Below are 27,785 nucleotides of genomic sequence, written 5' to 3'. Positions count from 1 at the left end.
AGGGTACAACAAGATCTAATTTTTAAATTAAAATTTAATTAGTGATGAAGTTAATACTGATAATAAAATTAAAATATTAATAAATTATGTTAAAATAATATATACCATAATAATTAATATGTCCTTAAATATATACATATAATAGTGTATTCAATTATGTTTAAAACATAAAAACCTATTTAGTCAACGAGTCAACTGATTCATTTGGCATTTTACCTTCAAAAGAAAAGAAAATCAGGTAACAAAATGAAACCTCAACACGGGAGTAAGAACATACGGCGTGTTCGAAAGCTGGCCGCTTATTTCTTCAGTCAGCTATGTAAAAACCCTCTCAATTAGGCCACTTCCCGCCCCTTCATTCTCCCTATTCCCTCTCTCTATTTAGTGAACGACGAACGTCGACAAGGAAACGCTTTCTCGGTTCTGTTCCCGGGGCTTCCAGGAGCACGAAATCAGCAGAAAATGGTGTCGCCGAAGCAAATTCTCTCCACCGTGGAGGCGTCGCTGCACGGCCCAACCCCTCCGACGCCGTCGCAGAGGATGGAGCTCATGCTTGCCATCCGCCGCTCTCTCCCCTCCCTCCAATCCCTCGTATCATATCCCGTATGCTCTCTCCTCTCTCTCTTTCTGTCCTCTTCTCTTGCATTGTATAAATTATGATTCCTGTGACCGTTTCGTGAATTGTTGCAGCTTCCGAAACCGGCTGACCGGACTCAAGTTCAGTCGAAGGAAGTCCGGCTTCCGGATTCTTCTTCAATTTCGCTCGACGATCAGGATGTTGAGATTGTCAGTTCCTCGTCCCTTTCTCCTGTTTGCACTTTGATTATACTGTTATTGTTTGATTTCTGTTGGTGTACTAATTGTATGCCGCAGGTCCGTTTAACTTGTTTTTGTTTTGGAACTCACGCCGAGAGATAGTACCACAACAACAAACTAATGCACAAAAGATCTGGGCCTGAACTGATGGTTTTGAGTGATTAAAGGAAATAAAAGAAAAAGATATTAGAAACAAAACTGTGCAAACGTTATTTTGTTTAAATCAAATAAAGGGTTCATTTGAACTTGTCCCAGGAAAAAGAGACTGTTTGGTTCCGAGAGTAGATTGTTTCATTCGCAGTGAACCGGTTCAACGTTTTATGCCAAGATACACTTATGTTCTTCAAATTTTTTTAAGGAACGGAACTTTATGGACTTCTTACCTGTTTCATCTAGCCATGCAGTCTGTAAATGAACTAATTATGAAACTGGCCTAATTGGTATTTTTGAGAAAGAGTCCTGACCCCCTGAGTACTTGTCTTCATTGTTCTAAAGGGGACATGCTTCAGTTCAGGTGGTGACCAGAAATTCCAGAGATGTCTTCAATGTCTTCTCTTCTTTTGGTGATGATATGAATGTGTCAGAGCTTAGAGATCTGGCAAAGGATTCTCAAGAATTCTGAGAATTAGGGGAGAAATGATAGGGAGGAAAAGAGAGAAATGAGAGGGAGAGCGAGAGCGAGAGAGAGAGAGAACAGAAGATTGGAGGGAGAGACTTCCAGAAGGAAACTATTCTCATTCATGCCTTTCATCGGGTGAGATCAGTCCTTATTTATACTGATCTCCCCACAATCAAATGGAAGTGTCCATGCCAAAGTCATAACAGCCTAACTAACTCACGTCAACTTGCGCCAAGCATGTGCACTCGGTTATACTCCCCCCCCCCCCCTCTTATTTCCTAAATTACAAATTCAATTTTAGGTAGTACATGACAATTACCCTCCCCTTGAGGAATTTCTTCACCAAAAAATACAAAGTAAGCTAGCTGGCCTAGGGAACTATCTTAGTAAATCCAAAAGATATTCCTAGGTATTGTTGTTTGTGTGAATATGGGACCATTTCACCAGCACTTGGGTTATGGGAGCTCCCTGTTGGTAGATGACCCTTTTATCAAGTATAGCTATTGGCTCTGCCTTAGGCTCGATGCTCCAATTACCCATAGGTTGGTTAGGACTCACTGCCTGGCCTCCCACGTACTTCTTTAATAGAGACACGTGGAATACCAGATGAATTTGAGAATTCTCTGGCAATTGAAGCTTATAGGCCACCTTACCCAATTTAGTTATGATGGGAAAAGGCCCGTAGTGCCTCAGGCTTAGCTTGGTTACCTACTTTGTGGTTAGTGCCTTAACATGTGAGGGTCTTAGCTTTAGGTAAACTTCTTCTTCCACTGCAAACTCCCTTTCACTCCTACCCTTGTCTGCCTGTTGCTTCACTTGTTTTGGGCCATAGCCAAATCCCTTTTGAGCTGCTAGAGAACCTCTTGTCTTTGTTGGAGGTGGGCATCTACTATTGCCACATCGGTGAATTCTTGGATAACTGGTAATAGAGGGGGCTTGTACCCAAACAATGCTTCAAAAGGAGACATCCTAATGGAGTTGTACCACCACTGGGCTAAAGCCAACCACTTATGCCAAACCTTAGGTTGTTCGAAGCTTAGGCACCTTAGGTAGTTTTCCAAGCATTGATTGACTCTCTCCGTTTATCCATTAGTTTGTGAGTGGTAAGCAGATGACATGCTAAGCTTTGACTCGATAGACTTTAGTAGAGTTTGCCAAAATAGACTGGCGAACACCTTATCTCGATCATCAATGATAGTTCTAGGGACCCCATGTAACTTGATGACTTGGTCAAGGAGCACTCTAGCAACTTCTTGGGTGGTGTAAGAGTGAGATAGGCTTAGGAAGTGAGCAAACTTCGTAAACCTATCGACCACCACGAGTATGCAGTCCTTATCTTCTGACTTGGGCAGCCCTTCAATAAAATCCATGGACACACTCTCCCAAGCTTGCCTTGGAATGTCTAAGGGTTGCAATAACCCCGGGGTGGCCATTGTTTCATGCTTGCACCTCTTGCAAGTGTCACAAGCCATCACAAATCTAACCACAACTTCTTTCAATTTGGGCTAAAAGAAAAGTTGCCTCGCCTTGTGGTATGTGTTTTGAATCCCCAAATGTCCTCCCAATGGGAATTCGTGTATGGTCTGGAGCATCTTCTTCTTAATAGCTTGGCAGTTTCCAATTACTATCCTCCCCTTGTACCTGAGCACCCCATTCTTCAGTGCATACCCCTTTTTGCTGATATGGTCCAAAATCAATTGCTCCAAAAGTCCTTTGATCTGCTCATCTGAGTCATAGCTGTTGGCCACCTCTTAGTACCAATGCTATAATGGCTACTGTCTCCCCCTTTTCTTGGCATCTAGATAAGGCATTTGCCATAACATTTTCCCTCCCTTTCTTATATTGTATAGTATAATCAAGGTCCATCAATTTAGCCATCCCTCTCTTTTGTAGTTGGGTGTGAAGTTTCTATTGTAATAGAAACTTCAAACTTTGGTGGTTGGTCTTGATCACTAATTGGCCCCCTTCGAGGTAGTGTCTCCATTTCTCTACTGCCGTTAGCATAACCACAAATTCCTTCTCATAAATACAATGCTTGACTGTGGAAAGCTATAGGTTTGCCTTCTTGCATTAAAATGCCCTAACTCCATTGTCACACGTATCAGTTTCTATCACAAAAGTCTTGTTGAAGTCTGGAAGTCCCAATACTGGGGCTTCACTCATGGCTTGCTTCAACTGCTAAAGGCTGCCTCAGCCTGTGTTCCCCATCTAAAACCTCCCTTCTTCTGCAATTGTGTTAGTGGCTTACTTTTTACTCCATAATTCCTCATGAACCTCCTATAGTACCCTGTCGAGCCTAAGAATCCCCTTAAGGCTTTGAGGGTGGTCGGCCTTGGCCATGACTGCATGGCTCCCATTTTCTTTGGGTCTGTACTAACCCCTTGGCCAAAGATGATGTACCCTAGGTACTCCACATTTCTTTGAGCAAATGAGCACTTTGACCTCTTAGTAGGCAGTTGGTTGACCTTGAGGATCTCAAAGGTAGCCTTTAGGTGTGTTAGGTGTTGGTCAAAAGTAGTGAACTAAAATGCGGCCTAGGCGGCGCTGAGGCGCTAGGCGACCGCTGGCTGTCGCGATTATGGCCAAATCGGCCACCATAGGTGCCAACTCGGCTAATCGGTACCAGGCGGTGCCTAGGCGGCTAAGGCGGACGCCTAGCCACATGAACCGCTTGGCCGATTATGGCCTAATCGGCTGCCTGGGCCGCGTGAATCGATTTAGTATAAATTTATTAGGGTTTTTGTTTCCCCTTACCCGTTACCCCTTCTCTCTCGCACACATCGCCACCAACAATCTCTTACAGAGTCTCTGTCGCCTCTCTCGTGCTCGCACGCTGCCATCGTCTCTTGCAGTTGCAGAGTCGCCTCCGGTTCTTGTAGTTGCAAAGTCGCCTCTCTCGTGCTCGCGCACCGCCACCGATTTCCCCTTCTCGTGCTCGCACACCAGTTGCAGAGTCCCCTCCATTGCTGCTGCTTGCTGTTGTGTGTTGCCTCTTCTATTTTCTTTTTGTTTTTTTGTTATTTAATTTAGGATTTATGTTAATATTTGATTATTTGTTATTCACTTATTTGAATATTTATTAATTATTATTATTAATGTTTTAACTTTGATTATTTGTTATTCACTTATTATTATTATTAATGTTATTTGTTATTCACTTATTTGTTTTTTTGTTGTATTATTGGTTTATGTTGCATTATTGATGCTTTTCAACTTTGATTTAATTGAAAATAACATTAAATTACATCACAAAGTTAAAAAATAAGAAAAAACAACAGTTTTCCTAGGCCTCGCCTAGGCACTAGGCCCCAGCCTGGCACCCAACTAGCGCCTTTTAGAACACTGGTCAAAAGTATGGCTATACACTAGTATATCATCAAAGAATACAAGGGTAAAATTTCTTAGATGTGGCTCAAAAATTTGGTTCATTAGGGACTGAAAAGTAGCTGGGGCATTGGTAAGGCCAAAAGGCATTACTAGGAATTCGTAATAGCCTTAGTGGGTTCGAAATGCAATCTTCAGTATGTCTTGTGGGCTCATTCTAATCTGACGATAGCTTGCTCTTAGGTCAAGTTTGGTAAAAATGGTAGCATCCCTCAATTCATCTAAGAGGTCCTCAATGAGGGGAATTGGGAATTTATCTTTGACTGTCATGGCATTTAACTGGTGATAATCCACACATAAACGCTATGATCCATCATTCTTTTTAGCTAATAACATTGGGGATGCAAAGCAGCCGTGGCTGGGTTGAATTAGAGAGTGTTGTAGCATTTCTTTGACCATCCTTTCTATTTCTGTTTTATGGGTGGGGGGTATCGATAGGCTCTGGCATTGAAAAACTCAGAATTGGGTGTTAGGCTAATGGAGTGATCGTGGGTTCTAGGGGGGGGGTAAGGCTATAGGTTCCCTAAAGAGATCCTCATATTCAACTAAAAGTATATTGAGTAGGTTAAGTTGGTTTACCTCCCATTTCTTTTGAGGTGGGCTACTGACAACCAGCATCAGCTCACTCTTTGCCTTTTGATGCTCCTCTTCTTCTTCCAGTGCTTGGATAGAGAAGAGCTGGGCCACCTGAGTCATCTTCTTCTTAATTATCTTTTGTAGGCACTTTCCTGTAATCATCTTACACATTCCCACTTCTTTACTGCCCACAAGGGGTCATTCTCTTCCCTTCCTTCTCAAATATGACTTCCTTCCATCCTATTAAAATTGAACCATATAGGACTCACATGCTTCATCCAATCCACCCCCAAAACCATATTGCAACCCCCTAATTTGAGCAGCCTGAGATTTGTCTCAAAGGCCTCCCTCTGTATCTCCCGGCAGAAGCCTGCATAGGCTGATCTGCTCACTACCTTGTTTCCATTTGCCACGGTAACTGTGAGGGGTTGAGTGCTGATTAGGGAACACTTCAACCTCTTGGCAGTTTCGTCGTCTAAAGAACTGTGGGTGCTCCCACTATCAATAAGAATCGTCAGTTTACTCTCCTCCACCTTCCCTTAAACCTTAATGATTTTATTGTTGGCTAACCCTCTTAGAGCATGCAAGGAGATTTCCCCATTGTCTTCCTCCCTTTCTTCAGGAATCTCTAACATCTCCTCCTCTTCTACGTTTTCCTCCTCCCTTTTTAGTAGAATCAATTGCTTCTTGCACTGGTGCTCAGGGAAATACTTATCCCCATGCTTGAAGCAGAGTCTAGCTTGCCTCCTTTGCTCCATTAGTCTGTCCCCTTGTGTTTTAGGAGTCAACAGAGATAAGCTCCTAACTCCTTGCATCCCTCTAATAGCTTTCCTTCCCTAGTTTTTGCTCACGGGGGTCAACACATTGTGTGTTCCACCCTTATTCATCAGCCTTTGCTTCCTCATTAATGCTTCCACTGTCAGCTCATGTAACCTAGCATTCTCTGCTGCATGCTTGAGAGTTTTGGGTTGCTGTACTTTCACCATGGGCCTTAACTCCTCATTCAATCCGCTTATGAAGCTAGAGACAAAATAAGCCTCATTGAGATAGGAATTGTGGTTAACAATGCTTTTAATTCTTCAAACCTACGTTGGTATTCCAGTATTGACCCCCCTTGCTGGATCTTGTTGAATTCCTCCACCACATCAGTCATTCCCCTGTCCTCAAACCTCTCACACAATTATTCTGCAAATTCAGCCCATTGACATCCCTTCTTCACCTTGGACCATCCCTAGAACTAATCATCTCCTGCATCATTGAGGTAGGCTGCAACCAGGGCCACCCTCTGTTGATCTGGAACCCCATACCAATCAAATATTCTTTCACACCTCCTAATCTACCATCTTGGGTTGTTTCCATCAAACATGGGGATATCCAATTTTGGCATAGGTTTTGGTTATGCCCCCCAATTACATCCTGCTTTCTTCCTACTACATTTTCTCCCACTTCCACTGGATCATTTCCAATTTCGAAGGTTCCTGGCCTCCTTTGACTCATCCCTTGTCCAGGGAGAATTGGATCAGACCTCTCTTTTGGAGGAAAGTCAGGGGATAGCCTTACCAAATGCTGTTGTGCAAACATGACCATAAATCTTTGCAGTTGCTCCCGGATCTGAATTCCCACCTCTTCACGGATCTGGGTGACCTCCTCTCGGATTTGAGTGATCGCTCCATCAAGCTTTCGATCGATGGAGATGATCACCTCACGGTGATGGTTGGATTCGAGCTCTAAATGATCCACTCTCACCTGTAAATCCACTACTGTAGAGCCAAATTGTTGCAGTTGCATCTCCATGTTCTTCATTTGCATCCCTTCAGCCATTTCCTTGAATTCACTGCGATCGGGGTTGGCCAGGATTGGCTCTGATACCAAATTATCAGAGTTTAGAGATCTGACAAAGGATTCTCAAGAATTCCTTAAGAATTTTGAGAATTAGGGGAGAAACGATAGGGAGGAAAAGAGAGAAATGAGAGGGAGAGCGAGAGAGAGAACAGAAGATTGGAGAGAGAGAATTCCAGAAGGAAACCATTCTCATTCATGCTTTTCATCGGGTGAGATTAGTCCTTATTTATACTGATCTCCCCACAATCAAATGGGAGTGTTCCTGCTAAAGTCATAACAACCTAACTAACTCACGCCAACTTGCGCTAAGCATGTGTGCTCGGCTATACTTTTCCTTCCTTATTTCCCAAATTACAAATTCAATTTTAGGCAGTACATGATAGAATCATCATCAGTGACCTTAGCTCTTCAAACTTGAGTTGGTAGGTCTACACTGTTCCTTCTTGTTTGAGTTTATTGAACTCTTTGATCACATCCAGCATACTCCTATCTCCAAATCTTTCACACAAATCATCTGCAAATTCACTCCAGGGATAACTCTCGTTCGCCCTGATCCATCCTTGGAGCTAGGCATCTCCCATGTCATTGAGGTGGGTAGAAGCTAATGTAATCTTCTACTGTTCGGGCACATGGCACATGGTGAACATCCGCTCACAATGTCTCACCCACCACCTTGGGTTCTCTCCATCGAATGGTGAAATCTCCAACTTTGGTGCCGGGAAATTCGGTTGATTGCGATTAGCCTGAGTTCTTGCCCTCCTTTCTAAAGTGTCCTCCCCTATAATCTCTGGTTCCATCTCAAACTCCGATGATCCTACTCGTTGGTGTCCCATTCCCATTCTGGGAAGGATTGGTTCTGACCACTCCCTAGGGGGAAAGTTGGCAGAAAGTCTTACCTGTTGTTGACTGGAGAACATCCTCTTAAATTGCTGCATCTGCTCCACCATCTGACCGTGAATCTGTTCTCGTAACAAATTGCTCTTTTCCTGATTCTCCTCCCGCTATCTTTCCATCACTCTATCAATCCTGGTCTCCACCACTATTTCGACCAAGGATTCCAAAGTTCCCATTTGTGTTTGCATATCCGCCATCGCTGCTGTGACTTGCTGCAGTTGAGACTCCATCTGTTTCATCCTTGTTCCATCTGCCATGGCGATGAACTTCAAGGAAACGAACACTGCCCAAGAGCGCTGCTTTGATACCAAATTGTTAGCTTTCAGAGGATCTGACAAATTCTCCACCAATCATGTAAGAAGGATTGTGAGAGAGAAAATCAGAGAGGTTTAGAGGGAGTAGAAGAATGGAAAATAAAGGGAGAAAGAGAAAAGAGAGAATATTCAGAAGAATATGGAGATTTTTCATATATCCGCTTTCAGGTGTGGTCAACTCATATGTATAGCTGATTTGTGTGGGTAACCGCCTCCATGTGCTGGAATTTACAAGTTGTTATAGCTGTAAGCCTGTAACTAACTAGGTACAACCCTAACTGCGGTAACTTCTAAGTACACTACTCCTCCTCTATAGTATATTCTAATTACAGTGCCCCCCTTACATAGCTGGTACATGACAATAACTAGAGTTTATTTCTTTTATCCTTCAGTTTGATAATTTTGCACTGGAATTGTAAAGAAACAATAGTATCAAAATTCGGATGTGTGATTTTCATTCTGTAATGGGAACAGAATGTTTGATGTTATTTAATAGTGAAGAAACTGAGGGATTGGCCTAATCCCACATGTAGTTTGTGCTGGATGCGTGATTTGAAGAAGGCATTCATTAGAACTGGTGTTTTCAGTCCCTACAACTATGAGGAGCTGATGGGATTCTTGGAAGGAGATGAAGGATATGGCTGTACTATTATTTCCTAGTTGGCAAGGACTTCCCCAGTTACTGGCCAAGAGAAGGTTGATGAGGCATATTGTGACCAAAAAGTATAGGCCCTGTTCAGTTAGAGAAAACATTTTCCTGCTTTAAACTCTAATTTACACCTAAAGATGTTATAACATTTTATATTTCAAAAAGTCATGGCATTCACTTACAGAAAATTTAGAAAACATCAAAAAAGATGTTTTCTAATTCATAGTATAAAGTTGAAAAAATGGAACATTGATTTTTTTATTATGTAATGGGATATTTAAATTCAATAGAAAATTAGAGTGAAAAACAGAAAATGTTTTCTATAACTGAACGGGCTTATAATGTTTGCCACTACAGGAAAACATTGTCCTATTCTGTCACCTTCTATCTTGATTCATGTACTGCACGCACAAAGACATTGATCCAGACTTGTGGTCATGCTCACATACAATCATCTAATGGACCTAATGATACAAAAACAGTTGTAGTATTAGTTGTCATCTCTGTTTGGGGCTGTTTTTTGGACTTAGGTATGAATGACCTAATGCTATTAACCATAGTGATGGAGCTGGACTGGACAGGCTGGCTAAGAGTGGTTTAGGTTTATGTACCACCACTCTAATAAAAACTGGCTAGTGACTGCTGGGAAGCATCCCAATCTAGGAAAGCTGAAACAAAGAGGCCCAAACCAAAGCATCTTTTTTGGTTTTAGTGAGTTGCTTTTACAACTGCATAGCTGTTCTGTACGTTTCCATACTTGCCAAGCATAATATATAATTAAATTACAATAAAAGCAAATATATTAAGTAAATACAGTTTAACTGGTACCACCAGAAACTGACACCTTAACTTTATTGATGTTTAATTTGATTCTAATAACTATGCTCTTAACAACTGCCAACAGTTTTTTTTTTTGCTGCCGAGTAAAGTTGCATAAGGAAGAATATAGACAATAACTTGGATCAAAGACTAAAAAGAACAAAAACTAGCTGTCTAGGAATCTACCCATAACTAGAACTAGCAAAATGACGTTATTTCTGGATGTTTTCTTTGGGTCTTTAAGAACTTGCTCTGCTACTTTATGAGAAAGCCTATCCAGATGAACATGGGCTGAAAATTTTGAAGATTTTGCCCAAGCTGCAAGATTGTTTGCTGCTGCATTGCCTGCTCTGTTGGGTTAAGAAATGGACCAATATCTGTTTTTTTGAAGCAAGATTCTAATCTCTTGGACTAATGAGTCATGAGTGGAATGACCTGTGTAGATATTGGAGATGCGAAGATGAAAGCTTTACTAGTGACTGGACTTAAGGAATCAGATTCCAACTGGATCCTCTGCCATGCTTTCTGGTCTGCCACAGATAAGGCTTATCTGGCGATGGAAACCTCTGCAGCTGGAGGGGAGAAGGGTTGTTTAATTTTGGTGCTTGCCTACATAACATAGCCTTCCTGGTTCCTTGCAATGATGCTGCCATACATCCAACCCTTTGCAAAGGATACATCCACATTAGTTTTGCCCATCTGGTTTTACTGATACACTGATTACTGTTGTGAGAGGTTTCCTTGTCTTTTCTAAGGCTGTCGCCAAATGCTTCTCCCTGGTGCCTGGACATTCATTTCTGTGTTCTTTCCTACATGGCCCCTTTTTTTCCATTTACATGCACTACTACATGTTAACTTGTCTATCTACATTTCCATTGGGTGGCTGCAGTAGATTTTTGCAAGCAATATTGAGATTTATGCTTGACATATAAAACGGTGTGACAAAATTTAGACATGTAAAAGCATGTACGAATTTCGGGTACTCTCAATACTGTGTAAAGTTATCCTGTGTATGTTTTTTCCATTTACATGCACTACTACATGTACATATGTAAAAATTTAGACATGTAAAAGCCTTGGGCCACTAACCTAGCTTTATACCTCTCAATACTCCCATCAGATTTGTGTTTTACTGTAAACACCCATTTTCTTCCTACCACCTTCTTGTTTTGAGGCAGATTCACCACTTCCCATGTACCATTCTTTTCTAGTGCATCCATTTCCTCCATTACAGATCTCTTCCAGTCTGGTAGTTGCAAAGCTTCATTGATATTCCTGGGGATTTTCACTTCATCAACCTTGACAGTGAATGCCCTGAAATTTGGAGACAACCGAGAATACACCAAATTATTAGAAATAGGATATTTAGTGCATGATCTCACCCCTTTTCTCCAAGCTATTGGAATATCCAAGTCATATAGTTCTGGCTTTGCAGTTTCAGCATTTTCTGTTCTTTTATCCTCCTCAATAGGCACTGTTTCGGGCATTGTTGTTTCAGCTTCAGCTCTTTCTTCCTCTTCAGGTACCGGACCTTCTTATGGGGTTAATGAATGGCTTTGCTTTGGTTTAAGAGTCCTTCTTTGAGAGTACACTTGAAGTGGTACCTATGACTTGGGATTTCTGGAATTTGCTGTTGCTGTTCTCCCCCTTGATTAGTTACATAATTAGGAATAGGAGTAATAGAAGTAACTGTTTCTGGAAAAACAACAACATCCCTACCATCTCTACTTTGCTATGCACTAGGAATCTCCCCTTGCAGAGGTATGATAGAGTAGTAATAGTGATTCTCAATAAAGGAGACATCACAACACACAAAAATTCTTGGTGTTAGGACAATAACACTTGTAGCCTTGTTGTGTGGGAGAGTAGCCAACAAAGAGACACTTCAAAGATTTGGGGTTTAATTTAGAGTGATAGTAATGAACAAAAGCTGTACATCCAAATACTTTTGGAGACAAAGAATTAAGCATTCGGATAAGGAGAGGATAGGCAGCAATAAGAGTGAGTAGGGGGGTTTTGAATTTGAGAACCCTAGTGGGGAGTCTATTGATGAGATAGGCAGCAGCGAGAATGGCTTCTCCCCAGTAGGAAGTAGGAACTGAGTTGGTAAACATTAGGATTTTGGCTATTTAAAGCAAATGCCTATTCTTTCTCTCGGCCACTCCATTTTGTTGGGGATTATAGGGACATGTACTCTGATGGACAATTCCATTCTCACTCAAATAGGTCTCAAATTCGATTGAGAAATATTTTCTTCCATTATCCGATCAAAGGATATGGATTGAGGTTTGGAAAACATTAAGAGCCATTTGATGGACTTTCCTGAATACTTTGTATACTTCAGATTTTTCCTTAGGAAGAATACCCAAACACCCTGGTATGATCATCTATAAAGGTGACAAACCAGCGAGTGTTAGTTTGATTTGGAATTTTTGTTGGTCCCAATACATCACTATATACTAGATCGAATGGTTTGGTTGGTTGATAAGAATGAATAGGATATGAAGCTTTTGTTTGTTTAGCAAGAATGCATTGCTCACAATTGAAAAACTCACTCATTTTATTGACAAACAAACGAGGATACAAGATCTTTAAGTATCTAAAGCTTGGATGGCCTAATTGTTTGTGCCATAACTGGATTCTAGAATCTGAGACAATAAAAGATAAAAATGAATTATGTAACTTAGAAAAATTAGGAGTACTAGCAACTCCCTTCACATAATATAGGCCCTCTTTCTCCTCAGCATTGCCAATCATCTTCTTCAAAATTAAGTCATGAAATACACAATGAGTTGGAGAGAAAGTTACTTTACAATTCATCTCAGTTAGGTCATGTCTTTAGTAATTTTGCTGATGGACAACAGATTGCATCTCAATTAAGGGACATATAGGGCAGATTTCAAACACGAATCATTTAGATATACTGGGTCTTCTCCCTTGGTATAAGAGATGGTTCCATCTGCCATAGTTACCTTTATAGCTCTATCACACTGTTTGTAATAAGTCAATCCATGCAAGGAACCGATCATATGGTCTGAGGCTCTGATATCCACAATCCAATCATTCATATTCAGCAACTTAGAAAGATAGCATTTATGGAAATTACCTTGTTTAGCAAGGGAGGTTGTTGGTTTAGGAATTTCCACAGAATTTCTTTGTTTTGTAACCCGAGTTTGGTTCAAAACTTGTTACAACACTTCCAATTAATCTGGAGTTAAGGTAAAATTTGTAACTTTACATTCTTCAGCATCAATTGCATAAGCTGTTTGTTGCCTTTTCTGACCTTTCCCTTTCTAGTCTGCTGGCTTCCCATGTATTTTCCAGCAAGTTTCTCTGGTGTGGTAGGGCTTGTGGCAATGATCACACCATTGTTTGTCCTTCTGAGGGTCTCCACGAATTGGTGCTACTATTTGTTTAGAAGCAGCAAGGGCTGAACCACTCTGGTTGCTAACTTCAGGTGATGAACTAAGCATTACCTTCTTTCGGCTTTCTTCTCTCCTTACTTCTACAAAGGCCTCCCTGATAAATGGGAAAGGTTTTTCTTCCTAACAGCCTTCATTTGACTTCATCTAAGTCAGAATAGCAGTCAGAATTAAGGCTATGTAGGAAGTCAAATACCCTTTCTTTCTCTACCATTTTGGAATACTTTAACCCATCCTTGGTACACTCCCAACTGAAGTCATAAAACAAATCCATCTCTTGCCCTAATTTAGATAACATGTTATAGTAATCAGTTACCGAATGATTACCTTGACGAGTAGTTCTTATGGCCGATCGAACTTCAATGCACTGTGCTGTATTTTCCATGTCTGAGTAAAGGTTTTGAACAACCTCCCATACTTCTTTGTCTGTTTTGTAGAATAACTAGGTCCACCTTATCTTTAGCTCCATGGAATTGATGAGCCAAGCCATAACTATGGAATTTTCAGCATCCCATGCTTCATAGTTTGCAGCTTCAGGATCTGGTTTTGGAATGCCCCCAGTTAGATACCCCACTTTCCCTTTGCCTTTCATAACCGACAAGACTGATTGGAACCACTCCCGAAAGTTAGCTCCATTGAGCTTGTGTTGAGTGATTTGAAAGGTGTAGTGATCTAGAGAAATAGGGGCAGCAGTTGGAAGTAAGGACTGAGAGGTTGTAGGGTAAATAGTTGAGGCTTCACTGGTTGGCGAGGAACTAGCCATCTTGAAGCAGTTCATGTGGAGGAAAGATAGGTATGCAGGTATTGGACCAGTGGCTCTGATACCACGAACAAACTTAGAGAATTTGGGAACAAATACTCTTTAAGTAATAGGGGTGAACAGAAATAACTCTTTCACTCCTTTCATTAGATCACATGATGTCTTTAAATACAACAAATTTCTATCATCTATCTCTAAAATCTAGGAATTTAAATACAAGTTTAAATTTACAATGCAACAACAGATAAAGATAGAATTAAACTCAAAAAATCTTCTAACTTTTAGGAACAACTGTAGGCTTTATCTTCTTTTGATTTCATCCTTCTTTATCTTTTATTCAAACACCTTGTCCTTATCCCATTTATTTTTGAATTCTTCCTCAATAGATTATTTTTCTATTAGTCAATCCCTTCAAGGTGTACAGGGATATTTCACCATTGTCCTCATCTTCCTCTCCATGAGAATTGGGTGTTTCTCCCTCCTCGGCTATTTCCCCTTCTTCCCCTTCCAATAGTAATAGCTACTTCTTACATTAGTGGTCGGGGAAGTATTTATCCCTACATCTAAAGAAAATGTTCGCTTGCCTCCTTTGCTCTATCATCTTCCCACTTTGAATTGTAGGGGCAGGTAATGCCAAGCTCTTCACTCCTTGAGATCCCCTTCCCATCTCCTTAGTATAGTTCCTTCCCCCTTGGTGCAAGTTACTTTGGTTAACCCCCCTGGCTATCAGCCTTTGTTTCTTCGTCAATGCCTCCACAATCAACTCTTCAACCTTGCACTGTCTGTTGCGTGCTTAAGGGTTCTAGGCTGAAGCACCTTCACCATCGGCCTTAATTCTTCAGTGAAGACACTTATAAAGCTTGAAACTAAGCAAGACTCTATTAGATAGGGGTTATGGTTTAGCATAAGAGCTTTCATCTCTTCGAACCTCAACTGATATTCCATCACAGAGCCTTCCTGTCTGATCTTATTAAACTCTTCCACCACATCAGACAGTCCTCGATCACCAAACCTCTCACAAAGTTCCTCTGCGAATTCATCCTATCTACAGTCCCTTTTGACCTTGTACCACCCTTGGTACCAAGCATCTCCCGCATTGTTAAGGTAGGCCACAACCCCCACTTTCTGCCTCTTTGCCACTCCATACCACTCGAACATCCGTTCACGCCTTCTAATCCACTATCGAGGACTCACACCATCGAACATTGGAATTTCCAATTGTGGCATGGGGTAAACCATATGGATTTTGCACCACCAGTGCCTCCTGTTGGCGTCCCCACCTATTCTCACTAGGTTCCCCATGATCTTCTCCTACTTCAGAGGTTCCAATCACCCTCTGATTCACCCCTTGCCCTAGTAGAATTGGATTTGATCTCTCCTTAGGGGGAAAGTAGGGAGAGAGACGTACCTGGTTTTACCTCGCAAACATCACCATAAACTCTTGGAGTTGCTCTTTGTCCCTCCAATTTCCTATCGATAGCCATGATGGCTTCATGATTCTTGTTGGATCTTAACTCAAATTGACCCACCTGAGCTTGCAGATCATTCATCGTGGATCCAAACTACTGCACTTGTGCCTCCAAATTCTTCATCCTCGTTTCTTCAGCCATCGATAATCACCGCAAACCACTTTGGCCAAGGATTGGCTATGATACCAAAATTGTCAAATCCTAAGAGATCTAGCAATTGATCAACAACTGATCTCTACTAATAGGATAGAGATTAAAGAGTTGAGGGAATTTTCTAGAGAAAGAGAGAATGTGGGAGGGATATATATATATATATAGAGAGAGAGAGAGAGAGGGGGGGGGGGTGGGGGGGGGGGAGGAATTCATAGAAATTTTGTTAAGCTTCCAGATGCCTCCATTAGTTGGATCGACACCCTTTTATACCCTTCCCAATTACATGGACTTCTCGCCCCAAAATGTAATTGCCTCCGTACAACATATCATTGCTATCCCCCAGTACAACCTCTCATAGCGTTAACTAACTTTATTTATCACTACTATTATCGATAATTACATGACATACCTTTCTAAGGTACCATCTGCATTATACTTCATATTAAAGACTCATCTGCAGCCTACAGGTTGAATCCCCTTCGATCTAGGCATCATTTCCCAAGTTTGATTTTTCTCCAAGTCTCTCATTTCTTCTTGCATGGCTTGTATCCAATTCTGGTCCTGTAATGCCTCCTCTACTGACTAAGGAATGGTTATGGAATCAAGGGAAGACAAGAAACTTTTATGTTTGGATGAAAGGCGATGATAGGAAATGAAATTGGCCATAAGATGCTGTATGCAGCTCCTAAATCCTTTTCTAATAGAAATAGGCAAGTCTAAATCACTGTGAATAGGATAAGAATGAGTAGAAGACTGAGAGTTCCATACCTGACCTTGGAACAGATGTTGGTCCCTACTTCGCACATGAAATAGGCTGAACCCTTTGAGAAATTTCACAAGAAAAGTATACAGAACAGCTGGAAGAAGAAATATTATTGTTCCTCTTACCATGTATGTACACTCACACTGCATATATATATTGAGGCCTGCCTACTAACTGCTATATAGTTATAACAATTTTATGCTAACAACTACATCTACTAACCAACAAGTTGGTTTAGTTAGTTTTAACACACCCCTCGCAAGTTGGAGACAATTGAGAATTCAACAGTCCCAACTTGGAAGTAAGACTCCAATGTTGAGCGGAGCTGAGAGGTTTAGTGAGGACATCTACAATTTGAGTTGAAGAAGATACATGAACAGGTGTAATAAACCCCCGCTTGTACTGATCACGTACAATATGACAATCGATGTCCAAATGTTTAGTCCGTTCATGGAATACGGGATTTTCTGTGATGTGAATGGCAGCCTGGTTATCACAATGAAGAGGAATAGGACTAGATATCGAAATATGGAAGTCTTGTAGCAGGTAAGAAAGCCAAAGAAGCTCACAAACAGTGGTACCCATACTTCGATACTCTGCCTCTGCTGAAGAGCGCGAAACAGTAGGTTGTTTCTTTGTTTTCCAGGACACTAGTGCATCCCCAAGAAAGATACAATATCCTGTAAGGGATCTACGAGTGGAAACACATGATGCCCAATCCGCATCACAATATGCTCTAAGGGACAGATCATTAGAAACTGGGTAGTATAAACCAGTAGAAGCGGTCCCTTTTAAGTAATGAACCACATGGAGGGCAGCATCAAGATGAGGCTGACGTGGACTGGACATAAACTGACTCAGGTGCTGCACAGCATAGCTAATGTCAGGCCTCGTTAGATTGAGATATAAGAGTTTTCCAAGCAAACGACGATACTGATCCGGAGCAGACAGGATAACCCCCTCATCAGGATGCAAACGTAACCCTTTGGGTAAAGGAAAAGAAGGTGATTTTGCTGCATCCAAACCTGTCTCAGACACCAAGTCTGTAATGAACTTATGTTGAGAAATAAACGTGCCCCTAGAAGATCTAGCCACTTCAAGGCCAAGAAAATACTTAAGAAATCCAAGGTCTTTAATAGTAAATTTATGGTCAAGCTGATTCTTCACTTGCTGAATTAACTCCGAACTATCTCCAGTGATAATAACATCATCCACGTACACCAAAAGAGCCAAAAAGGATGTTTGAGTGGACTGTGTAAAGAGACAATGATCATGAGGAGACTGTGCGAAGCCCAAACTAACAAGAAAAAATGAAAATTCAATATTCCACTGACGAGACGCCTGTTTAAGGCCATAAAGAGATCGCTGTAAGAGGCAGACTTGACCAGGTAAAGCCTTAGAATAACCAAGGGGTGGAACCATGTAAACCTCTTCATCTAGGAACCCATGTAAGAAAGCATTGTTAATGTCTAGTTGATGTATTGGCCACCTTTTAGACGTTGCTATCGCTATAAAAAAACGAACAGTGGCCATCTTAGCAATCGGGGAAAAACAATCCTTGAAATCCAAGCCCTCAATCTGATGATAACCCTTGGCCACTAGCCTGGCCTTGTAACGATCTATAGTCCCGTCAGGCTTATACTTGATTTTATAAACCCACTTAGAGCCTATGGCTTTCTTGCCCTTAGGAAGACTAGTAAGTTGCCAGGTATGATTTTGTTCTAAGGCCTGCAATTCTTTATTCATGGCATCAACCCAATTTGGATCTGATTTAGCGTGATCATAGGTAGACGGCTCAGAAACAAGTGTTACATTGTTAATGAATGAAGTATAAGAAGAGGAAAATGCAAAGGAAATAGGTGAAGTGAGGGTGATACCTGAAGTGAATGAGGCAGGGGCAGTTGGAGCAGTTTGATGCTGTGCAAAATAGACAAAATCCTGAAGCCAAGGGGGTTTATGACAAACACGATTGCTACGTCGTAAAGAAGGAGAAGATGAATGAGGAAGAGTAGCAGGAGATATTGTGATAGGCAAGGAGGATGTAGGTGAAAGTGATGCTATTGGTGGTAAGGAAGTGGCTGTATTGGGCACATTATATTCTGCATCAAGTGAGAGAGGAACAATTGGAATGGAATGAGTAAAAACCTTGTCTGGATGATTTGCGTGAAAGAAGGGAAATACTGCTTCAAAAAACTGAACATCTCGATTAGTAAATATGGTCTTTGTTTGGAGATTATACAGCCTATATCCTTTTTGCTGCGTAGAATAGCCAATGAACAGGGATGGAATGGCTCGCGGTTAAAATTTATCTTTTCTTGGTTTGGTATTAGTAGCAAAACAAAGACACCCAAATACACGCATGTGAGAATAGTCTGGGATTTTATCATATAGCAACTGATATGGGGTTTTCCAATTCAAGACAACTGAAGGTAAACGATTGATAATATGTGTAGCTGTAAGTATACATTCTGACCAGAAATTCTTAGGAACACGAGACTGATGCAAGAGTGCCCGTGCAGTGTCAAGAAGATGTCGATGCTTACGCTCAACCACTCCATTTTGTTGTGGCGTGTAAGCACATGTACGCTGATGAATTATACCAGCATTTTCAAACAATTGATTACAGGCATGGTTAACGAATTCACTACCATTATCAGTTCGGATTATTTGAACTTGGGACTGAAATTGCGTTTGAACCAAGGCAAGAAAACGAATTAGAACAGAAGTGGTTTGAGACTTATGTTGCATCATAAAAGTCCAAGTGGCTCGGGAAAAATCATCCACAATAGTAAGGAAATATTGAGCCCCACTTATAGACACAGTGGAATAAGGTCCCCATACATCCACATGGATAAGAGCAAAAGGTTTTTTTGTACGGCTAACGCTGTTCGGAAAAAATTGTCTTGGTTGTTTAGCAAGAGGACAAACAATACATGGTTGTTGTGTTGGTTCCAGATGCTCAAGACTATGAATATGAGACATCTTAGCCGATGAAGTATGTCCTAATCTAGCATGCCATACACTGTAATCGACATGTGTATGAAATGCAGTAGATATAACAGACTTGTGCAAAAAATTCTTCTTATTAGGTGAACAACCAGTAGGAACAAGGACATCAACAAGTGAAGGACAACAATGTTGAACATGGGAAACAAAAGTAGAAATCTTATCTTTGAGGAAACTAGATCTTGTCAGCTTGTACAGCCTTCCTTCTAACTGCCCAACTGCCACAACCTCACGGGTCTTCAGGTCCTGGACAAGGCAACCAACAGGTAACAATAGGACAAGTAAGTTGCTATCAATCAACAGTTTGCTAACTGACAGCAGGTTAAAATGAAAGGTAGGGATGTATAAAACATCACGGAAGAATAGATTCGGGTTTATACTAATGTTACCAGCTTGATTAACTAAAGCAGTGGTTCCATTAGGCAAAGAGATTGTGACAGAACGTTCTAAGGTGTGTAAGGAATCAAACAAGTATTTGTGACAGCACATGTGATCAGTGGCACCACTATCCAAGATCCAAGAATCGTTAATTGCAGAACCAAAAGAACAAAAACTACCAGAAACAACGTTACCAGCGCATCCGAGAGTGTTGTTAGGCACCATAGACAAGTTGCTATTCTTGAGAAGCCTGAGGAAAGAATTGACCAGATCTGCTCCTGATTCAACTTCCTCACCATTATCAATGGGTGTAACCTCTTGTTTAGCAGTCACCTGAGCTGCATTTACACTGTGATTCCCCTTCTTGTCCCTGTTGATCTTATACCACTCCGGATAACCAATGAGTTTAAAACACTGCTCCTTGGTGTGTCCATCTCGTTTACAGTACACACAATGTTTCTTAATCATTTTCCCTTTCTTTTGATCCCACTTTGACTGATTATTAGTAATAGGAGCAGTATTTCTAGCAAATAAGGCAGAACCATCACCTTCTTCAATAAAAGAGGAGGCAACATGCCTCTGTGACTCCACCCGTAAGACCATTGAATAGGCCTTATTAACACTAGGTAGTGGATCAAATAAGAGAATCTGGCTTCTAACCTGGTCATATCCATCATGAAGTCCCATTAAAAATTGCATCAACTTACTTTGATTGAGTAAATCCGCCATAGCATGTGCTGCTCCACACATGCATAACGACAATGGATCCAGAACCGCTAGCTCATCCCACAACTTCTTGAGCTTTGTATAATAGGCCGAAACAGACAGATTATCTTGTGAGAAAGAAGAAATCTGTCGCTGGAGTTGATAAACCAACGGACCGTTGCTTTCTCCAAATCTATTGGCTATCTCGTCCCAGAGCTCCTTCGCAGTTGTAGCATACAGCAAAGATTCAACCATATCCTTCGAAATAGCATTTAAAATCCAAGATTGTACCATATAATCGCACCTCTTCCGGGCTTCGAACATTTCTACATCTTCATTTGGAGCTTGAATTCGTCCATCGATGAATCCGAGTTTATGTTTGGCACCTAGGGCTATTCGCATTGCCCTAGACCACGATCTATAATTTGTGTCATTCAGAGGGAAAGAAACTAGCTGAACACCTGGATGATCTGCACTGTGCAGATACAACGCATTGTCGATCGCCGGAGCATTGGTTCGATTGTCAATAACTCCTTCGTGCCTTTCTGTGTTATCAGTCATTTTTGCAGAATAACGCACAACTTCAACAACAATAGAGAAGAAATTAAATCTGAAGATCTTCTTGTGCCTGTGATAACCAAAGAGGAAGCGGAATTAAGGCGAATCAAGGTGTTGGAAGTGGACGGATCTCCGCTCTGATACCATGAGAAATTTCACAAGAAAAGTATACAGAACAGCTGGAAGAAGAAATATTATTGTTCCTCTTACCATGTATGTACACTCACACTGCATATATATATTGAGGCCTGCCTACTAACTGCTATATAGTTATAACAATTTTATGCTAACAACTACATCTACTAACCAACAAGTTGGTTTAGTTAGTTTTAACACCCTTCGCTTGTAGACATAGGGCGAACCCTTGAATTTGGCAGGAGATGACATCACTGGTTGGTCTGGAATAGGAGGACCAGGAGATGATAATAACTCTCCCAATTCTCTTTAATCTGAGGACTCTAGTATAGAGAGAATAGGTAGGGTAGATGGGTCAGATTCTGATATAGGCTGAGAATTCAAAGACAAGTCCAAAGTAGGCATAGGCAGATTAGGCAAATCATGGTCACCATCAATGCTCTCCCCTTGGGGACCAGAAAGAAAAGGCCCAAAAAAGGACTGGGATTCCACAAAAGTCACACCTTTAGACACACAGAATTTGCGAGTGGGAGGATAATAATACTTATAGCCCTTTTGGGTAGGAGAGTAGCCAATAAAAATACATCTAAGGGATCTAGGATCAAATTTATCCCTATGGTGTTTGGAAATATAAACAAAAGCCACACACTCGAACATTTTGAGAGGAAGAGATGTTTGAAGACCAAGTTTTGGAAAGTGAGAAGAGAGGCACTAAAAAGGACTGAGATGATTAGCACTGAAAAGGAAGTGAGAAGAGATGATTTCGCACTTGATAAACTCGGTTTATCAAGTATGTTGCAATTATCACTGCTTCACCCCAAAAAGACTTAGGAACATAATGCTGATGCAAGAGAGCTCTAGTCACATTAAGAAGATGCCTCATCTTTTTTTAGCAACTCTATTTTGTTGTGGAGTATCAACACATGAGGATTTATGGATGATACCCTCTTGCTAGAAAAACTGATTTAAGTTGTGATTAAAATAATTTCTTGCATTATCAGTTCTAAACCTTTTAATAGAAACCCCAAATTGAGTAATGATCATCCTATAGAAAAAAGGTAGGATATCACTGATGACTACCTTATCCTTTAGTAAGTACACCCAAGTCATTCGTGTGCAGTCATCTTATAATAAATGAGATAACCCATTTAGCCCCAGTTCAATTGGGAACTTTAGATGGCCCCCACACGTCAGAGTGTACCAAGAAGAAAGGAAGTGAAGAGAGTTTATTACTAACAGCATAAGGCACCCGATGATGTTTAGATAACTCACACACATCACAACGGAAATTAGTAACATCTAAACCCTAAAACATAGTCTTTAACAGATGAAATGGATGATGTTACTAATCTAAGGTGTTGAATCTAGACATCGGTCTTGGTAGAGGTAGGTTGAGAAGAGCAGGCTAGAATAGGTTGATCCCTTGCAGATGGCTCATAGTTCCTTTGTAAGTAGTACAACCACATGGCAGTTAAGATCTTGAGTGAGTTTATGAATTGAGAGTAGATTGGTAGAGAGACTAGGCACATGAAGCATATGTTGGACAGGAAAGGAAGGATTTAAAGACATACTTGTCCAACTATAGGAACTGTATGGCCATTAGCTATTGTAATTCTTTTGTAGTTGGTTATTGGTTTATATGTCTCAAACACATTCAGATTAGGGGTCATGCGATTAGTAGCTCCAGAATCCAAGATCCACAATTCATTCTTAGCAGTGTGTGAGGCAATAGAGAATTCATAATTAAAACACATACCTCCTTGGGATAGAGAGCGTGATTCTGCTTGAAAAGTGTTTAGGAAGGATTTTAGCTTACTGATTTCTTCTGCATTTAATTCTCCTAGATCAGAGGAGACAGTAGAGTCAGCTTTTTCAGCTTGTTCCTCTTGTTCTTTAGTTGTAAGATACACCTTTGCTTGACTCTTGGGCTGCAGATTTTTAAATCCTCCCATTTTGTTTAAAATAGCCTCTTTTTCCTTGCAATTTAAATCATGTCTCCTCTGTGTGCTTTGGCTTTTTACAACAAGAACACTATAAGCCCTCCTTGTTCTACTTAGAGGAAAACATATCTCTACCCTGTTGTGATTTAGTCCATGATCCCTACACCTTGTTAGATACCATAGTTGACCCTTCTAGACTGCGATCATTACACATCTATGTTCCTCACTATGGACTATAAAATACACCTCATTCAAAGATGGCATTTTTTTCCCTACTAAGAATTTGTGCTCTTACCTGATCAAACTTAGGATTAAGCCCAACCAAGAATTCTACTATTCTATTTTTTTCTAGCATGGAGGTTAGAATAACATCATCTTCACTACACACCATTTTAATGTCCCGAAAATGGTCTAATTCAAGCCAAAAAGCATTCAACCTATGTTAAGCCCCAAGAATTGGGGATGGACCATTTTGGAAATCAGATGGTTGGACAGAATAGAGAGAGAGAGAGAGAGTACTTATATCATTTGATGATCCATTCCTCATACCCCTCAGCTACATATAAAGCCCACCTCATAACTAATATAACATAAGAGGTTAGACTATTTGTACAATTAGCTCTTCAACTCCCTAACCACTTAACCACCCAACTGCCTAACCACTTAACAACTTCCAGCTAACTAATACAAGTGGCTATTTATCCCAAAAATTCCCTTTTTTACCCTTAGGGTCGTGACATTTTCCCTTCCTCTTTAGACAATTCTTGTCCCCAAGAATTAGAGTAAACTAGCAGCCCTGGGGAATTGCTTTAGCAAGTCGGGCAGATTCTCCCAAGTGGTGTGCTCCAGATGTAGGTGGGACCATTGTACCAAAACCTGGGTTAAGGGTAGCAATCCTTGGTAGACAACCCGTTTCTCCACAATAGCTCGGGGTCCTACCACTTCTTCCGTTTCCTCTGCTATAGGAGGCAGATCCTGACTCATATAAGCAATAGGCTCCTTAGCTTGCTTGAATAATGAAACATGGAAAATGGGGTGGGTATTCACTCCTTCTGGAAGTTGCAACTTGTAAGCAACTTTGCCCACCTTGGCCACGATAGAGTATGGCCCAAAGTACTTGGGACTAAGGTTAGAAGCTAGGTTTGATGTATAAGGATGCTGTAAGAATCTTCTGACCTTAAGATAGACTTTGTACCCAATGTTGAATTTTCTATCGTTACTTGCTTCATACGATTTTGGGCGATGGCTAATTTCCTCTTAAGAACTGTCAACATCTGTTACCTCTATTGTAAGTATTGTCTTACTACAGCCATAGTAGGATTTGATCCAGAAATAGCTGCTTCACCTTATGATATGTAACCCGCACTTCGGAATGACCCCCCAATGGTGAACAATGGAGTGCCTTTAAGATCCTTTCCTTCAGGGATTTGTCATCTCCTACCACTAATCTCCTTTTAAACTGCACCAATCCATTTGTAAGTGTGTAACCTGAAGGACCTCTAGGCTGAACTGATAATTGGGACACCAATTCCTTTAGCTAAGATGTTTGCTCATAACTCACCTCTAATTCCTTAACCCATTCTAGAATTGCAGCTGAAATGGCTTGGCAGTCCCCTCTCTCTTCCCTCCTTGACAAAGTATTAGCTACAACATTTTCCTTTCCCCTCTGGTATTAGATAGTATAATCCAATCCCATCAGTTTAGATACTCCATTCCGCTGCAATTACGTATGCAGTCTCTGCTGTGATAAAAATTGGAGGCTTTTTTGGTCCGTTTTGATTATAAATGGACTCCCTTCCACGCTTCCAACACAACCAGCAACTCCTTGTCATACACGCTTAATCCCAAGTGTTTTTGGGACAAAGCCTGACTGATAAACGCCAACAACTTCCCTTCCTGTATAAGGACAACCCTTATCCCATTGTCACATACGTCTGTCTCTACTATAAAAGGCTTGGGAAAGTCCAGTAGAGCTAACACAGGGGCTTGAGTCATGGATTTCTTTAATGCTAAGAAGGCTGCCTCAGCTCTAGGGTTCCATTGAAAAGCATCCTTCTTGAGCAACTCTATTAGGGACTTACTAATCAGTCCATAGTGTTGAATGGATTTCCAGTAATACCCGGTCAGCCCTAAAAATCCCCTTTAACTCCTTCACTGTCATAGGTTTAGGCTATTCCACCATTGCTGCCACCTTCTTGGGATTAGTCCTCACACCTTCCCCAGAGATTATATGTCCTAAATACTCTACTTCTTCCTCAACAAAGGTACATTTAGAAAGCTTGACATACAATTGATGAGATTTAAGGACCTCAAAAGTAGTACAAAGGTGTGATAGGTGCTGTTCAAAATTAGGACTATAAATGAGGATGTCATAAAAAAAAAAAAAAAAACAAGGATGAACTTTCTCAAGTAGGGTTGGAAGATCTGGTTCATCAATGCTTGGAAAGTAGTCGAGCATTGGTTAGTCGAAAGGGTATGACAATGAATTCATATAGCCCTTGGTGGGTTGTAAAGGCTGTTTTAGGAATATCGGATGGCTTCATGTGAATTTGGTGGTAACTGGACCTAAGATCCAGCTTAGATAAAATTCTAGCATCAAACAGTTCATCAAGTAGGTCCTCTATTAGGGGTATAGGAAATTTATTTTTGATGGTGTTAGAATTGAGTTGTCAGTAATTAACACAAAATCTCCATGTTCCATCTTTCTTTTTGACAAGGAGGACTAGAGATGCATAAGGACTTTGGCTAGGTTGAATTATGGCTGTGCTTATCATGGATTTAACTTATTTTTCAATCTTTGATTTCTGAATGGGAGAGTATCTATAAACCCTTATATTAATAGGAGCTGAATTTGGCTTAAGGTTTATGGAATGATCTAGGGGTTGTTGGGGTGGCAAAGAATTTGGCTCATCAAATAGGTCCTTTAACTCAATCAAAAGTAAGAGCAAGTCATCTGAGAATTGTACCTTATTAGAGAGCTGGGAATCAATAGATTTAGCTGTAGGTTGATGCTCCTTCTTTAAACTACCTTATTCTTCTACTCCTACAGCTTGTATGGAATATAATTGTGTTATTTGGCCTCCCTTTTTCAGCATCATCTTCTGTAGCTTCTTCCCTTCTATCATCTTGCATTACCCTTGCTCAAGGCTGCCAATCAAGGTCAACCTTCTGCCCTCAATCTCTACCGTGACTTCCAGCTTATTAAAGTCAAAAATTAAAGAGCTAACAATCCTCATCCAATCTACCCCGAGGATAATATCACAGCCACCCAATTCAGGAATCCTTAAATCTGCCGTAAACTCCTGCTCTTGCATTACCCATTTGAATCCCATACATTTGTAATGGCTATACATTTTGCTCCCATTTGCTACTGTCACTAATAGGGGGGTGGTTGCTGTCAAATCAATGGACACTTAAGGCTTGTAGCAGTAGCTTCACTAAGGAAGCTGAGAGTGCTTCCACTATCAATTAGCACCATCAACCTTTTTTTCCCAATGTGGCCCTTCACCTTAATGATTTGACCAATAGGACTTCCTTTAAAGCGTGGAAGGATATTTCCCCTCCTTCCTCCCCTTGATTGGATGGGGAGAAGGAAGAAGAAGAAGAAGTGGTTGGAAGAAGAAGAAGGATATTATAGGGCCTAATCACCTTTCATGTTCATCAATTGTCTCTTACATTGGTGCCCGGGGTTGTATTTATCCCCACATTTGTAACATAGCCCTAATTGTCTCCTTTGCTCCATAAGGGTGTTCTTAGTACCATTGTTATTGTATGGTACTTTAGTTGCTGCTTGATTAGGCCCTGTAAGCATGGGCTTAAAGTTCCCTCCTGCTTGCTGTCCTGCTACCAAGCCCAGCCTGTATAGGATCTTATGTTTCTTGAAAATGGCCTCCAATGTTAATTCTTGTAACCACTCCTTTTCAGTCCCTTGCCTAACAAATGTAGGTATCATCATCTTCACCATTGATCTCAGTTCCTCCCTCAATCCACTTATAAAACTGGACACCAAGTACTATTCTGTTAATCTCGGTTGCACAGTACATACAATTGATCTTAACTCCTCAAATTTCGCTTGATACTCCACCATTGACCTTTCTTGTTTTAATTTGCTAAACTCCTAAATTACATCAGTCGTGCTTCTTTCTTCAAACCGTTCACACAACCCCTCTACAACTTCTACCCAATTCCCACTCTTCCCCTCATCTTGGATCCACAAATGATATCAAGAATCAACCGTATCATTTATGTAAGCCATAGCTAAGTTTACCTTTTGTTCCTCTGACACCCTGTAGAATTGGAAGAACCTTTTGCACCTTTGAATCCACCATCTTGGTTTCATTCCATCGAACACCTGAATTTCCAATCTTGGCATAGGTGGGTGATTATTAGAGAAGGGTTGGAAGTTCCTAACCTACACCTCTTGCTCCGCCAGTTGATCCTCCGTTTCAAGAACTCTCTGATTTCTTGGAACACTGCCCTAGTGTGGCAGAATTGGATCAAAAGCTTGTTGTGGAGGGAAATTCGGAGACAATTGGAATTGGGGCAATTAGGATAGCATGCTGAGCACGATGTTGAGTCTCTAC

General features: G+C 40.9%; 1 protein-coding gene across 10 annotated transcripts in view; it reads left to right on the top strand.

Moving 5' to 3' along the window:
- Positions 1-291: 291 nt before the first annotated feature.
- Positions 292-27,785, top strand: part of LOC127797390 (nuclear pore complex protein NUP205-like) — a 39,537-nt gene continuing 12,043 nt past the window's right edge. For 9 of the 10 annotated variants that reach the window (XR_008022208.1, XR_008022207.1, XR_008022211.1 and 6 more), the window contains exons 1-2: positions 292-603; positions 691-786. Coding sequence is in view for 2 of the 10 variants with exons in the window: in XM_052330246.1 (XP_052186206.1) it covers positions 463-603; positions 691-786 (237 nt within the window). In the remaining 8 variants the exon portion in view is untranslated. Of the gene's footprint in view, positions 604-690; positions 787-10,356; positions 11,045-27,785 lie in introns of those variants that run through there. The other variant, XM_052330247.1, reaches the window with a different exon arrangement.

The sequence above is a fragment of the Diospyros lotus genome, chromosome 3, assembly GCF_014633365.1.
Source record: "Diospyros lotus cultivar Yz01 chromosome 3, ASM1463336v1, whole genome shotgun sequence".
Lineage (NCBI taxonomy): Eukaryota > Viridiplantae > Streptophyta > Magnoliopsida > Ericales > Ebenaceae > Diospyros > Diospyros lotus.
The sequence above is the reverse complement of the archived record's forward strand: the minus strand, read 5'-3'. Positions and strand labels throughout refer to the sequence as shown.